The sequence below is a fragment of the Manacus vitellinus genome, unplaced genomic scaffold (assembly GCF_001715985.3).
Source record: "Manacus vitellinus isolate BGI_N305 unplaced genomic scaffold, ASM171598v3 scaffold_5_pilon, whole genome shotgun sequence".
In the NCBI taxonomy this organism is placed as follows: Eukaryota; Metazoa; Chordata; class Aves; order Passeriformes; family Pipridae; genus Manacus; species Manacus vitellinus.
Window position 1 is genome coordinate 31,742,326 of NW_021940682.1, and position 15,630 is coordinate 31,757,955.

Genomic DNA, 15,630 nt, shown 5'->3' on the forward strand with positions numbered 1-15,630 from the left:
TGAGAGAAAAGTAATATTAAAAACGTATACCTTGATATATAAAGATGCTCGGCCTACTTATGGGTACCATGTTACACTAATCATAAACCACAAAAAGTAGCAGAGCATGGGAGTTTAACAGTCTGTTCTATTAAGGTAGTTTGATGAATAGTCAGTAGTCAATAATATTGCTGACCCTCCTTACTTTGGTTGTGAATGTCATCTTAGTTCCCTTCTGTGAAAGGCACTCTTCAGAAAACTTATTTGCTGCATAGTAAGAAGCAATCTTAAAACTTATATTGGATAAAAAAATACTGATTTTGCCAGAAAATTTGGGTTCGTTAAAGTTCTGTGAAATATTTATATATTATAATAAAATTCTGTGGAAAATATTTCTTTTCAGAAAAAAAAAACCAAACAGGAAATTGTTTGTCTCTTCTACCTGCTTCCCTGTACCCATTAATTCTTTTACACATATGTTATACCAAAGCATTCAGAAATAGTAGCTATCCAACACAGCACCATGTCAAATTATGCTTTGCAGTTGCTAGAGCTTTCACTTATGGCATGATCCGTCAAAAGATATTATGTTCCTTTATATTTGACTGGTATTATTTCTAAGAACAGGTGATCACAAAAGTTTACTATATTACTAGTGTGAAAAGGAGAGTAATTTTAGAAGTATATTTTCATTTTTAACACCACCCTTGATTATGTGTGAGGGAGTTCGCTTGTAATGATTTTTCACTATACAGAAAATTAAATTACAAAATTTCTCAGAGTGTCCTAAATACAAATCTTTTGCAGTGTCAATATGTGTATCTACATCAATGTGTGAGGGACGTGTTAAGAGCCAGAAAACTTCGCAGTGAACAAGAAAATCCCTTATTTCCAATATATGAAAATGTGAATCCAGAGTATCCCAGAGGTAACTGCAAGTTTATCAAATTGTAAAATGTTTCAAATGTAATTGAGGGGGAATTGTGTTATCCCTTACCATTGATACTTGTTCTCTTCCTGGACCTTCATTTCTGCACTCCTCTGCTCTTGTCACTCTTGCAGTTGTGTCTTTATTTCCTTCATTATTAGTCATTATAATATCACTTCCTGCTCCTACCTTACCCTGTCTCACATTTCATGGTTCCTATGCTGTTGGGGGAACTGAACCACTTTCCTATCAGGGTATTGGCTTTTACCTCACCAGTCTTTACACCATCCACCCTTAAGTATGCTGAGGCCATTGGCTGTGCTCACTGGGCTCTTCTGTCCTTCATGGAGTTCAGTTTTTGTCCTGCATCACCCTCATTTGCTGTTGACTATATAGGCAGCCTTAAGAGACTTCCCATCTGCCTTGACTGGAAAATGTAGGGGTTGTAGGCCGTGCTCTTTCTCCTAGCCTGTATCCAGTCCCTTGCTGATCAGGTTTGCAGGAGTAGCAAACCTGGCATTATCACTGCCCTTCACCTCCTGTTCCCGTGGTCAGACAGCCAGTTTGAAGAAGCTGTAAGCAGAGGTGGTTTGTGTGCATTGGTAGAGCTGATTCTTAAGGTCTGTAGAAGTTTTTAGGGTCAAACAGCAGGATCTCAATAGCTCCAGAAATTTGGACATTAGGAACTGAGATTATATAATGAGAGATTAAAACAATTTTCCTGATCTAGCTTGTAGAAATCAGAGTTGTCATCAGTAGGTGGAACAGGCTTGGAGGAGGCCAAGGACTCAAATAGCCAGGTTTCTACAAGTTGAGAGTCCTAGCAAAAGCAGAGGTGGGATTTGCTTTTTGCTGTCACATCAGTCACCAGCCAGCGCTGCTGCCACGTAACCTCCTCTCAGAGCACTGTAGTCAGCTGGCAGAGTTGAACATGAAGCCACCTGTGTTGTTTTCCTTTTTCTAATATCAGTTTTCCTTGCTTTCAGATGCTGTTTATTCAAGGCACTAAGAATGTTAGAGATATCTACTTTTGTGACCACACTTGTTAACTCGGGGGTTTGTTTGGGGTTTTTTGTATGTGTATTTCATGCACCAGAAAGGTGCCAGACCTTTCTGCTGAGACTGTATAATTTATTGGTCTGGTGATTTTTTAAAAAGATATATAATTTAAATATAATAGGTATTAATGTATATAATTGTATTTTGGCATTATGTAAATATGTATTTTTTTCTATATTGTTTATATTAATATTATGCTTCAGATAATACTATTTTTTTTCTTATCACAGTTTTTATAAACTGTTCTACATAAACTATTTTAAATTCAATGGCTAACAGGACTACTGCATCTAGGGCAGTATTGGCATGACACAGGAAAAATCCTTTAAGGAGAACCTCATTTTTTTTAACTAGTTCAGTGTTTGTGAGATGAAATAAGCTACTATTAAGCAAGGGAACAGTAGTCCTGTATAGGAGTTACAATGCTACTCTACACTTTAAACTTACTGCTTTTCATCTGAGAAAAATGGGTATAACCTGTAACACAATGGCATACCTTTTACAGAACTCAGTAACAACTGAGCAAAACAGGGTTCACCTCACCAGAAGCAACCGTTTCAGTCTAATGTGACATAGTAGAAAAATATTGAACAACATATGCTGCAGTGAAGTCTAACAGACCTATCTCCCACCACATACTTTGAGGGGAGACAGGTCACATTCTGATTTCTTTACACTGGTTTAAGAGAGCAGAATCAGACCACAACCTGTCTGTGCGTTTTCATGTGTGAATAATTATAATTAAGAAAAATGTTCAAAAAATGCCTCAGACATTTGTGTTAACAGACCAGTGAGGATGTGAAGTCTGACAACTTCCTTAACTCATTAGAAACAGTGTTGTACCATGAGAGCCAAAAAAGTAGATAGATTGCAAACATGTATATCTCCAACAATTAACACAACTGGCTTTATGCTGCTTGCTCTCACAAAGTTTGGCCCCAGCATGTCTGCATAGAAAGAATCCTCCACATGAATGTTGCCTGATGCCCACCAACCAGGGCAGCTGGAACGGAAAAAGGCTCATCGGTAAGCCGGGGAATGTAGGCTGGCAGGGCTGTGCTAATCATGGAATCATCAGACGGTTTGGTTTGGAAGAGACCTTAAAGACTATCTAGTTCTAACTCCTCGTGCCCCAGGCAGGGACTCATTACTCAAAACATTTACTGACTAGGAAGAAGTAAAATCAAAGAGCACTCAGCAGGTATCCTGTCCAGCCAAGTGGACTATGTACAGCCTCTCTCCTCTGCAGAGGCTTCTCACTCAAGGGTCCAAACGCTGTTCAGCTATTCTTTGCCTTTTTAGTGTTCTTCAAACAAATAGAGAAGAGGCAGTACATAGTTATTCTCCATCACAAAAAGGAGAGGCTTGATAATTCTTCTTTCATATATCTACCTATACTTTCCCTAGAGAAAACTTAGCTTGTTACTGAAGACAATTGCCTAAATTCAACTTCTGTTTTGGAGATAAATAAATACTTTTGAAGGCCTTCTGAGAACCAGTCAATAAGTGGCTAAGTGCCTAACTGAGGAACTGCTGTGGCCCTGTGCCACATGCCTTACTGGAGCTGCATGCTCCTTGCTGTAGGAATATCTGCCTGACAGTGGCTGAAGAAATCTACCAGGCAGCTCTGACATAGTTTTCTTAAGAAATCATTCCAAAGCAGAACCAGCAGGACTATGGTCTTCTTAGAGAGAAGGAAACAGCCCAATAGTCAGTCTTCCTTCCTACTCATCTGGAGTCTCATCCTTTCTTGACCAAATATCCTCATATGCCTCAGAAACCACCCTTCATATCAGCTTTCACAGATGCTCAAAACATGGAAGCTTGGTCTATCTTTTAGGTGTTTCTGTATGAAAATACTGCTCATTCCTCCTGTACATCCTCTTTGGCACCACACAAACCCCAAAATCCACCACCCTTAATTGGAACTGAAAAAGAAAGGAACTAGCATTAGAGTGGAAGACATTTTCACAGGGGAGATCTAAGCAAAACCACAAAGAAATGTGCAGAGTCCTTTTTTTCTCTGTTTCCTTTGCTAGATTAACTAGGTTAGCAAGCAAGGACGAACAAGCATGGCAGCTTTACATCAACTGTTGACTCTGCTAATAACCACTGGACTTAAGGCATCATAAAAACTGCTGTTGTGTTACATGTGCTGCATTTAGTCCTTTCTTTTTTCAGGGATAGCTGAGGAGCGAAGGTCACCATGTTAGTTACCAGCACATGTTAATTACACTGTGAAGACATACCAAATGTACCCTATAAATTACTTCACACTATATATCACTGTGTGATTTTTTTAGTGCTGAGGGAAATGGAACTCACTCAGTAACATATGATCTGAGAGCAAAAGTCTGATTGCACACTATGTATGCACGTTGTGCATCATTTTCAGAAAGACGCACATCATTCTACTCTTTATTTTATCGTTCTCAGCTCCCTTGTCCGCATCTACAGAGTTCACACGTGTGTACCCAAAACAATAATGTCATAGCAGACAACTAGTTTCATCTTTTCTCTCAGCTAATAATGGACACAGTTCATAAGCATCTTCCTCTTCATCACTTATTAATGTGACAGATGACCTTAAGTGCTCTGGCAGAGTGCTCACAAGCAGCTTTACATCTCTGCCCAACTAGGTCACACATAAGACAGTACACACACATTATTGCTCTGGTTCTGCTCTCTAACCAATTCTGCTCATATGAAACCAGTGTAAATCCAGTGAGAAAAAGTTAAAAGTATCTATGTAGCATTTTATTAATATAAAACACCTACATAGCAGTATAATTAATTATATTTACTGTGCCTCTAAGCTGAATAACAGGACTGATGGGAAATTGTTAATGTAACAAGAATGGATTTGAAGGAGACTGTACTGAACAGAGACAGGTCTTAAGGGAAAAGATATCTTTTGAATGTCCATGGATAATGCTCAGAATTCCCTTCTTGATGTTTCCCAATAATAATGTTATAAAGCAAGGCTAGTGTTGTAGCAGATCCATAAGCTACGATTTGCACACTTGGAGCCCAGTCCTGCGAATCTCTGGATTGTCCACAAAGCTACCTGAGTACTTTCACGAAAGTCAACCAGAATGCTTGCCTGAAGAAAATACCATTCCACTTCTGAAGCACTTGCAGAGTTGGGCTTTTAGGTTAATTCAAATTTTTGTATTAAAAGTTATTTAATAATGAAAAAATTGTAATAAATGAGTTTATTAATCTGTGCAATACAATTACAAGATCCACTACCGAATGTAGGGAAAAAATGATTTTACATAGCTGGAGTTGATAAATGATATTTTTTGTTACTAATGGAACACAAAAGTGGGTGAGAGAAGTAGGCATACTGTGAAGATGTCATAAAAGTGCAACTTTATACATTTTTCTCTGCTGCTATAGTTATTTAGCAATAAATAATGCCTAAAATTGCCAGAAATATTATTTTGTGCCATGATATACTATGAATTTCCTTTCAGTTGTAGAACAGAGAAAAGAAAATGTGTGAGCTTTAAGTTTATATTATGTATTGTATATGGTTATTTACGCTTTAACTTTGAAACCAGAAGTTAAATACAAGACACAGAGGAGTACATGAGCACTTAGCCAAGCTCCTCAGCCTGGGATTTAGTATATGGGATAGTAACCATCTAATCACTATATTAGCATCTCCTCCCAGGGCTGCAGGTTAGAGAAATGCATCTGACATTCAGAAATACTGCATACTGCAGCCACAGCTTCATGACCAAGGAGTGGCTTAGCAAGTGTTTAACATTTATTCAGATTTCTTTCCATACTTCAGACATACAGTTTGTGTGAATAAAATGCATTATAGAATGACTACCACTCCCATGATGGCCCTGTCACAGATGTGTGGGCTCTGGAGCTGCGAGCTTTGGGACCTATAGTTCCGGCGGCAACTCACTGTAGACCCTGTGCCTCCAACTATCCCTCTCAGGCTGATAGAGACAGACTCCTCAGCTGTTGGTAGCACCACTATGGCCAAAGAAAAAACCCACAATTTTGAAATGTGTCTAGCCATAAATTCTTTCCTGGAGTAAAGTGTCTGAAAAACGTCTTCAGCACATATTCCGTTCTCATATGCAATATAATTACTTATAATGACTTTTCCTAACAAACACTGGATGAACACAGAACTGTGCTACTATTGTCAATTTAATTTATGCATTTAAGTATATTTTTATATTTTTAACTACAGTCAACAAAACAAATATATTTGAGTATATTTTACACAATTTTATAAATAGTTCATGAATAAAACATTCATTTTTAAAAAATCACATTCTCATCTTCTGTTTGACTGCCTTTGCATTATGGATGTTGTTGTCCTGCTGCTCAGAGAAAAGGTCATAAGTCAGTTTGATTTCAGTTGAGATAGTCTTCAGAGAACATTAAATTCATCAGAAGCCTCAGCCTGTTGGGGGGAAGGGGGCTCTGCTGTTGCCCACTGGCCATATTAGTGCCCATGTGGAAAGATACCATTGTTCCTTTCTCCTCTCTGCTTCTCCACCCTCCTCCTTTATTAAACCAGATACTGTCTGAGTTACGCGATGGATATTTGAAACCACAGTGGATCTTGAACTTGAGTGCCTGTTATTTTAGAGACATTCACCAGGCAATTGTACCAATTAGCACCGCACTGGAGGTCCGTCTCTGCCTACCAGTCGAGGATCTGAACCATGCTTTTTAACAAATGTATTTCTTCTCCTCCTGCCCTCCACAGTTCTTAAAAACTATTAACATTCTTGTGGGGTCAGGGTGCTTGGCAGTATGTTCAGTGTCTCAGTTATTCTTAATTGGTCATCAGAAGTGTTTAAGACAAGTAATTCTGTTTATTTAAAAGAAAGAATGATTTATTGGCTTCTATTTTGTACTGTGAAGTGTTTGCTGAGGGGATATGTAGTGAAGGCTGAGGGAATTGTTAGATTTTTAGTTTGTGATATAAAAGTTTATCTCTGAGCTCTCTTCTGTCCTGAAGCCAATGTAGACACAAAAGAGCAGTGATAATGATAAAATAATGTACAGTTAATATCTCCACACAGGAGAAACAAGGCCACCATTACAGACAAAGATAGATATGAATGTTTTTACATGGTCCAGCAAAGAAACTGAAACACAAAGAGTATCTTCTAGTTCAGAAAGAACACGGTAGGTGATTCCTGTTAAAATATCACCAGAATCTAGATTTTAACCTTGTTATTTTTATAAAATGGACTTTATAAAATGGACTTTATATACTTTTTATATTTTTATAAAATGGATTTGTATCTGGGCTTCATACCTACCAGCTGGCAGTTTTGTCTGGTAAGTTATTTGCCATACCATAATTTCAATTTCCTGCCAGTGCCTGTCTTCACTGTGATTTGCTTTATTAGGCGTTCATTAGAAATAATTGTGTGTGTCAGACATCTTACGGCAGGCAGGACGTGTGTCAGGCAATACCAGTGTGTCAGAAAATATCACAGGTGAAAATTTCAAATATTAGTAGCCAAGGTTTTGCACATTGCTCTGGTACAATACCAGTCCCAACCTGTGCAAAAAAAAAACCAGCAGAAAAAGAGGAAAAATACTACATTCCAGTTAATTCATGGAGACACTGCAAAAGCAAGGACCCCTTCTGCTGTTGGCAGGGTGAATGCTCTGTGGGGCTGGGGGTGTGCTCTGCAGCGGGTGCCCCAGGCCGTGTGTCAGGAGGGCGCCAGGAGGGCAGCGGTGCCGTGGGCTGTACTGATCACTGAGCCACTGGTGGCCACCCCTCTGCAATGAGCTGCTGGTGGTGCTCATCATGCAGCAGCTGCTGGCTCCTGCAGGGGCCTGACGTCCGTTCTATACCCCAGGTGGGTGGTTACTGTCAGTTGCATCATGCGAAACCTCGCTGCGACAGGCAGCCTTGTGTGGGATAAGAGATGGTCCCAGCTCCCTGAGATCTGCAGTAGTAGTCAGCAGTACCAAGCAGGCACAGAGGCACCATGATCCAAGAGGGCAAAGCTTTTTGCAGACCTCAGAGCCTTTAAGTTTCCAGGGAAAACATCATTTTAACACCCACAGGTTTGCTTTAGCAGAGGTCCTAGGGCCCCCAAAAGAGGCTAAAGTCCCCCTAATGGCTCTCACTGACCAGGCAGGGTGCCCTCCATCAGCACAGGGAGAGTCCACTCCAAGCCTAGTTGCAAGGGCCCTCCCCACCCCTCCTTAACCAAATTCCCAACTGGAAAGGGTGGCAGAAGCATGCCCTAGCCCCCAGAGGATGCTCCAGGTGGGTGCACACACCTTCAGGATTCAAGGAGAGAGGAAACTGAGGCAGCCTAGCTGCTTCTCAGCACTGGTGTGGTTCCTCCCTCCATGCTGAGGCCTTCCATCCCTGAGCTGGGGGGCTCTGGCACATGGCGGGGACTGCAGAGGCACATGATGGGGACACACTGTCTCTACCAGTGCCCCCATCCTGAGGCTTGTGGTGATGTGCACGTTCCAAAGGGCATGAGACCACTGTCAAGATCCGGGCCGAGAGGGCAACAACCACAGCCTCATGCAGCTGCCAAATGCCAGGCACAAAGCATTGCTGGAAAGTGCTATGGTGGCTGGGCCAGACACTTTTTTACACAACCTTCTGCACACGCATGCCAAAATCTCTCCCAAACTACATGCCCTGTCCTTGCGTGTCTTTGGTGGTGAAGTTCCCAGGTGTGCTGATGTGCCAAACAAATAGCAGAGAGCAGCTGGAGCAGCTGCTTCTTACCAAGGATAAATGCAGAGGTTTCCCATCATCCCCACAGCCTGGTGGTGATGCCACACAACCTGGTTAGCAGGTGCCACCTGAGACCTGCAATTTGAGTCACCTCAGGACAAGAAGGGGCCTCGAAGCAGGTATTTCTGCCCTTATAAATCTTAATCCATTACTCAAGAAGAGGAACTCTTCTTTCTAAAGGACAGGGCAGGCATAAAGGGCTGAGCTGAGTGAGCCCCTCCTGGGGGTATGTGTCTCCCAGCAGCCTTGTTTCATAGGATGAATCTCTTTTTTTTTTTGTATGTATCCTTGTTCTATGTATCCATCTTGGCTGTGCTGGTTTGCACCAAGCCTTAAAACTATACATGCTTTGCTGAGCAATGCCCACATGCATCCTCATGCATAGGTCCAAAACCTGAGCAGAAGAAAGCTGATGATTGGGCCAATAAAAAATAAAAAATGCATAAAAACCCTTTAGTGGGTTATCAGGAGCATAAATTTGGCTTTGATCTGGTACTTCCTTCTTATCTCTAAGTCCTTGTCTCCACTTTTAGTGGAGCTGTAGCATTTCCATCAGCTCAGAAATGATTGGTTTGTCCCTGGGATGTGGGAGCCAGGCACCAAAGTAGTATTGAGTTATACACACACAGTATACAGGCTGCACTTAAGAGACACTGACCAAGCCACTGCCTAACCCTGGCTCCCTCCAGTTCCTCAAACGTGTGGTGATTGCCTCTGTCAGCTCAGGTCTGAACTATCTTCTGGAGAAGCTCACTGACTGAGAAGAAAGAGCAAACACCAAGAGTGTTTCTATCTGATTACTCAGAAACATTTCCAGCCCAGATGTCTATCCAGGTTAATCATCCCAGCCTGCCCTTATGACTGCTTATCCCCAAGCAGCCAAAGGGGTTTGGAAGTACCATACCCCAGAGGTATCAAAGGCAGAGAAGGTGGACATATTGACAAAGCAATCATCTTAGTAGAGTTCTACAGTGCCTAATGTAGACATCCATGGTTTAAATGAACTGATTACTATTCCTGTACCCTGTTGCATTGGGGGATGGACTAGGAGTTGGGCATCTTCACCCTGCTCAGTGGAGGTGGTGCGCACCTCAGAGGTTTCAGAAACTGCTCTGTATTTTCAAAATAAAACTGAATTTAAGCGATGCCTTTTGGAGTCGCACTCAGAGATCTGTTGCTGAACAAAAACCCAAGCCCAGTTCTTACACTAGTTCGGCTTCTTCCCCAGGACTACAGCTGGTAAGCACAAGAGATTTTCAGCAGAAGTACCTCCATTAATCATCAATGTAGCAAAGTGTTGGGGGAAAATAGTGCAAGACATCTTCAGAGAGGGAAGCATCCACGTTGGGTGGCTCCACAGGACACTAGCACTAGATCCCTGCATCAGTCTGCAAGCATGAAGGAATTAGCACTGGTATCACACTCCTTTGCAAATTCTCCCTGTCCTTGGCAGTGATACACATATATGTCAATAGGAATAGGAACATATTTCAAATCCATTTGTTTACATTAGCACATGATGCAAAGTTATGTAAATAATTTTCACTTTGGAAGCTTAATAATAGAAATGTTAAAAATTATGTGTTCCCACTATAATCACCTGATCTCTCCCACTCTTGTTGGATACATGGGATGAATGCATCTGGTTTATGCCCAGACCAGGTCTGAGGCTGTAGCACAGGAAGAAGACCCTCCAATTCTGTTTTCCGTACCACAAAGACTAAAGAATCTTGAAATTTAAAAAGAGACTAAGGGCATTATGGATAAGAACACCCAAACTTCCTGGAAAATCAAATACAGACCATATGGCATGTAGTAAAGCTACCCAAATAGATTTTGTATGAATGGAGCTACACTGTAAAAACACAGAGTAAAAATAATTGGATGCAGAAAGCAAAGCGAAGGTGTTCAGAATGTTCCATGCAGCTTAGCTAAGGAAGAAAATGTTATGCAAACAAATGACAGCTACAGAAAGGTCCATGTGTTAATTGGGGGCATTTCTTCTGCCTATCAGTGACTAGCAGTAATGAAACCACTAGGAGAAAAAAACAGATACTTGCAAAGGCAATAAAGAGATAAAGAAGTATATAATGTCCAAAATATCAAACAGGTCAGAAAAGATATGCTCAAGACACTACACATGATAAATGCCAGCATCCTGTTGTCTTACCATTGGATCTAAAAGACACCTGGAGCCAAATTATTTGTGAGAATCCAACTTCAAAAAAATTAACTGGCAGACAGCTGGAATTAATTAATACCTAACAATTCTGTGCTAGAAAGGTTACAGAGCACTAAAAATATCCAATGAGCCTGTTTCTTTACACATTGCACCAATTAGATCTGGTCAGGCTGTGACAAATTTGCTGTAAACTTTCTGGTGAATGAACAAGTCCCCTCAGCACCCTCCAGTAGTTCCCAGGGTAGCTAAAATCTTGCCTCTACAATGCCAGAAGTTTCAATGACAAAAATGGAGGAGGAAAAAAGCAAAAGGAAGTGCTGGTGTCAAGTATGTCGTGGTTGTTGAACCAGGGCAGGTAAGAACATTTCAGATTCTTGACTTGGCAGTGTTGTCCAGCATGAATTTCTGTTTGTTTTGGTGGGATTAGACCTAAATATGTTGTACTGAGACCATTAGAGGAAAACAAGAAAAGATAGAAAATATTGTGGGTGAATTTCTACTGCTCTTGTCTAGGGAAGATGCATCCATTTCAGTGGGGGGAAATGCACATACATCCATGCTGGGATGGGAAGGCAGCTAGGAAGAAGGATAAAGCCACCAGAAACCTCCACCAGCATTATGGTGACTTCTTTTACTTAATTTCTCTTCTCTATCCAACACACTGTCAGAGACCAGATGAAAAAAAGCCTGCGAAGGACCATGTGGTGTGATCATGGGGAGAGAACTCTGTCATGCTCTGAGCAGGAGGCTGAGCTGCTGAGATCGTGCAGTGAAAGTAGGAGCACACACACCTTGCCTAGAAGGTCCTTGCACCAAGGGGAAGCCCATTTCTCCTTCCTCACTCAGCCTTGCAAAGGGAAGCCACGCTTGAATTTTCTGTATTAGATACTGCTGTTCCCAAGGAGGTGACTCTCTTCCACCTCCTGCTTTCTGGCCCCTGTGCCACCCACTTATTCCCACATCTCTCTGCTTGTTGCCACTCAACACAGCAGATCAGGGAGTGATCTGTGTTAAAATTACCTTGTCATCAACAAAAACAAAGAGCTATTTTTAATCTTCCCAGTCAGTTCCATGAGAGAGTCTGACTTTTTATGCAGCTATGAGCTAACAGGGCATGAGTTATTTAACATCACCCTTTTTGCTTCTCAGACCTTTTTTCCACTGCCTTAGTCTAGCTGCTCTGACCAAACATAACCTGCCCCTCTCAAGTCCCTCCAGGCTGCCCCAAGAAAATGAGACTCCATCAGAGCTCAGCCCCCAGTCTACCACCTATGTCTGTGAGGAACAGGAATAATGGGTTTGAAAAAAGTTAAGTCTGACACTGACTTTCCCATAGGTGCAAGTATGACCAATGGCTGAGTGCCGGCCTCAAAGAAAAAGGGAATAGAGAAAGGGAAAGAAGAGCTTTGGATAGCAGGAGGAGGATGGATGTTGGTTCATGCCCTGTGTTATGTCAAGTACGTGAAAGCCCAGCATGGTGAGACTGTTCCCTGCATCGACCCCCTCCAGAGAGATGGGAAAGCTGAGGATCTTGTTAGTGTGACCAGGTCCCCTTTGCTCCTGAAATGCCACCCCACATCTTCTCACAATGAAAGGGAGAATTGAGTGCAGACGCTTCACAAACAAATTTCTCTTACCTCCAACTCCATATCCTCCCCCCTCTAGCTCTTATCTCAGTAATTAAATATGCAGCTGAGGAAACTGATTTGGAAAACAGATGGCATGCAAGATGCTATAGAAAATAGTGGTGCATTTTAAATCTTACAGCAGAGACACAGATTTGGGTGGTATATGGGCCTTGAAGTAATTGAACTTCAAGGGCTGCTTGTGCAATGACCTTTAACAAGAAGGGATGAATGGCCCTCTAACCTACAACTTGATACTTACAATCAAGAATGCTGTGGCTGGTCTGATTTGCCACAGAAATTGGTGTGACCTAACCAAGTTCTTGGTAACTGTCAATGATATGAAATATGGGCTCTGGGCAAGATGGAACCCTGAAGCAAACAGTTTAGCCTAGCACTGGTCTGAAATGTAAGGGGAAAAGACACCAAAAATAACAGATCATTAATCTGTGTGAGGCTCTAAGCCCATTCTCCCACTGTCTTCCTTGCATTTAAGACCACATCATGAGCTTGATGGGGCAGGACTGGTAAGGACAAGGTGCCACAGCTGCTGGCAGCAGAAATGCCATGTCCCCAGACCTGCTGGAGGAGCATCGAGTGGCAGGAGCCCACTGCTGCCTCCCAGCTGCTGCACATCCAGCAGGAAAGGAGAAGGGAAGCTTTTTCACCAACCTAACTGAGGAAAGGTGTTTGCCAATGACATTTGCCTCTGGATCAGCATTAAAAATGTCGTCATTCAAGACCCAGGTAGTAAAAGAAATTACACTGGCTTGGTTGGATGGGGCTGCCTCTTTCTAGCAAAATGGCATGGTCATGAAATCCCACACTCTGAAATGGCAGAGGTTGCCTTGCAATGGAAACCGTCACAAGAGGAGCTAGGGGAGCCCCACAGCTGACAGCTGTTTCCACCACTGAGCATATTTCCACACAAGGTTGGAGGTAATTCTCAGAAAAACTAATAAATTGAACATAAAGAGTTTAAACCATCCAGATAAACAATGGCAGCTGTTTAGGGATGGAATAATAGGCAAAACTATGAGTTATGCAGTGCCTGCAGTTCAAAGAAAATTAGTTCAAACTGTGAGGACATTGTTCAGAGGAACAGTAAGGGATAAAGTGAGAGCAGGAGGGAGAAAAGGAGAGGGAAACCTGTCTCACTTTCCTCAGATGCATGAGAACCACCCCCAGCTAGCATGGAGAAACACACCTTAATCATCAAATAGCAATCTGAAGTTTACAGTGGAAGCAGAAGCAAGTACCGCCACTCAGTCTCACACCCTAGCCTGCAGAGCCAGTTTCCCCAGAGCACTGATAGCATTTAATGGGGCTGCTGATGTGCAGAAATGCTGAATGTCAACACAAACCCTGCGTCTTCCTGCAGATGTTTCCAGTAAAGGACAAGAACTGGGCTAGTTGTTGGGATAGGGACTGAGGAACCAGGACCCCTGCATTTCATATCTGACGCTATTTCACTGTCCAACCTTTCACATATCTAACCTCTGCAGGTAGCAGTTCAGCTTTCTGTAAAAGAACTTTTTCCTTCCCATGGATGTGAGGAGACCTAACTCCAATTAATAACTCTGCTGCCAGCCCTCTTCTTCCTCATCCAACGATGGAGCAGATTTTAATATGATACTTGTGCCAGAAATTTACTCTTTTGAAAGACAAAGAAAATCCTTCTTTTTCAACAAGACTGCAGCACTGCTTATGCCTTTTTTTCTCAGATTTCATAAGGTATAATAGGTAGTGTTTAAATGAAGAGGGCCAAATTATCAGAATGCTTTTGAGCTACATAATGACTATTGCTAATAGCAATGCTTGACTTGGCAGCACAGTCTTCAAGGTTATTTAGCAAAGCACAGAATGTACAACAAATAAAATAAAAAGGCAATTTTAGTATGTCTTTGCAAAATAAATTTAAAATTAATCAATTTGCTTTTCACTTTTATTTTGCCTTTTTGTTTTGGCTATCAATAAAAGCAACCTTGAAAATGCAACACAAGAAGAGCTAGAGAGGAGTGATAGAAGAACAATAAAATGAGGAGGAATGCAAGTCAGTACAGAATGTCTTTGATCATTACAAAGCTAATTATCAAGAAAGACAACTCAGTATGCATGAATACAGAATAAAGATGAGTTTGGTAAACCTTTACCACACAATACATATGTATTTGTGTGCCTGAAGAGACGGTGCTTAGGAAGGAAGCAACAGAGGGAAATCTAAGCATATGTGCATCACTCCAATAGCAGGATGGAAAGGAGGAAGAACTTCCCATCCATTTTACTTTGAGGCACAGTTAATGCCACAACAAGCTTCCATTATGCAGCCACACATTAGTTGTCCTATTGCTACAAAACGGGCTGTATATCTGTAGAGGTATTATAAACAAAAAAGAAATAATTCCCAAAAAGTTTCAAGATAGGTCAAGATGTAATTTAAACAGAAGGTAATAAAAAACTGATTTGAAATATGGAGTTTTGCCAAAACCTTCTTTTATTTTGCTCACTTGGCACAGCAAGAACTCTATGGGCACACATGCATGTCCTGTCAGTGAGGAAGACAAGTTACTGTCAAGTAATTTGCATGCATGAATATATGTTTTATGCCCAAAATAACCCTGGAGGAAAACCCCACCTCATCCTGAATCTATTGACATGGACACCAGTGAATAGTGAGATGTTCAGCCCCAGCAATGTCCTGCTTGCTGCATCCAGTTGTGCAAACTTCTTTCCCCTGGGAAGAGTTTAGGCAGTGGTTCTGCATGGGTTTGTAGAAGAAATGTGTTGCTTTTTGGAAAGAAAAATCAGTGTGATGGTTCAGCTGCTGCAATGGCAGAGCCTGAAGCTGGCAGAAAAACTTGCTACGCTGCTTTCCCTGGACCAGGACAGGATGGGGCTATTGCTACTGGGCTCTGCCTGCTCCAGCTCCTTCCTCAGGCACCAGAAACAGCCCAAATTGCTCTAAAAAATTCCCATGCAACACTTGCCAGAAATTTCAACAAAAAAGAATGGGAAATACATTGCTCTGAGCAAAACAGGTGAAAAAATACGCTGAAAACAGTTTAATAAAACATGGTACCCCCACATTCTCCCA

The 15,630-nt window shown here is 41.7% G+C and overlaps 1 protein-coding gene across 1 annotated transcript in view; it reads left to right on the top strand.

The window, feature by feature from the left end:
- Positions 1 to 6,200, top strand: part of PTPRB (protein tyrosine phosphatase receptor type B) — a 63,583-nt gene extending 57,383 nt beyond the window's left edge. Inside the window, 2 exon segments of the mRNA XM_018080509.2 lie at positions 787 to 907; positions 1,894 to 6,200. Of these exon segments, the coding sequence (XP_017935998.1) occupies positions 787 to 907; positions 1,894 to 1,916 (144 nt within the window). The 3' untranslated portion in view covers positions 1,917 to 6,200.
- The last annotated feature ends 9,430 nt before the right edge of the window (positions 6,201 to 15,630 follow it).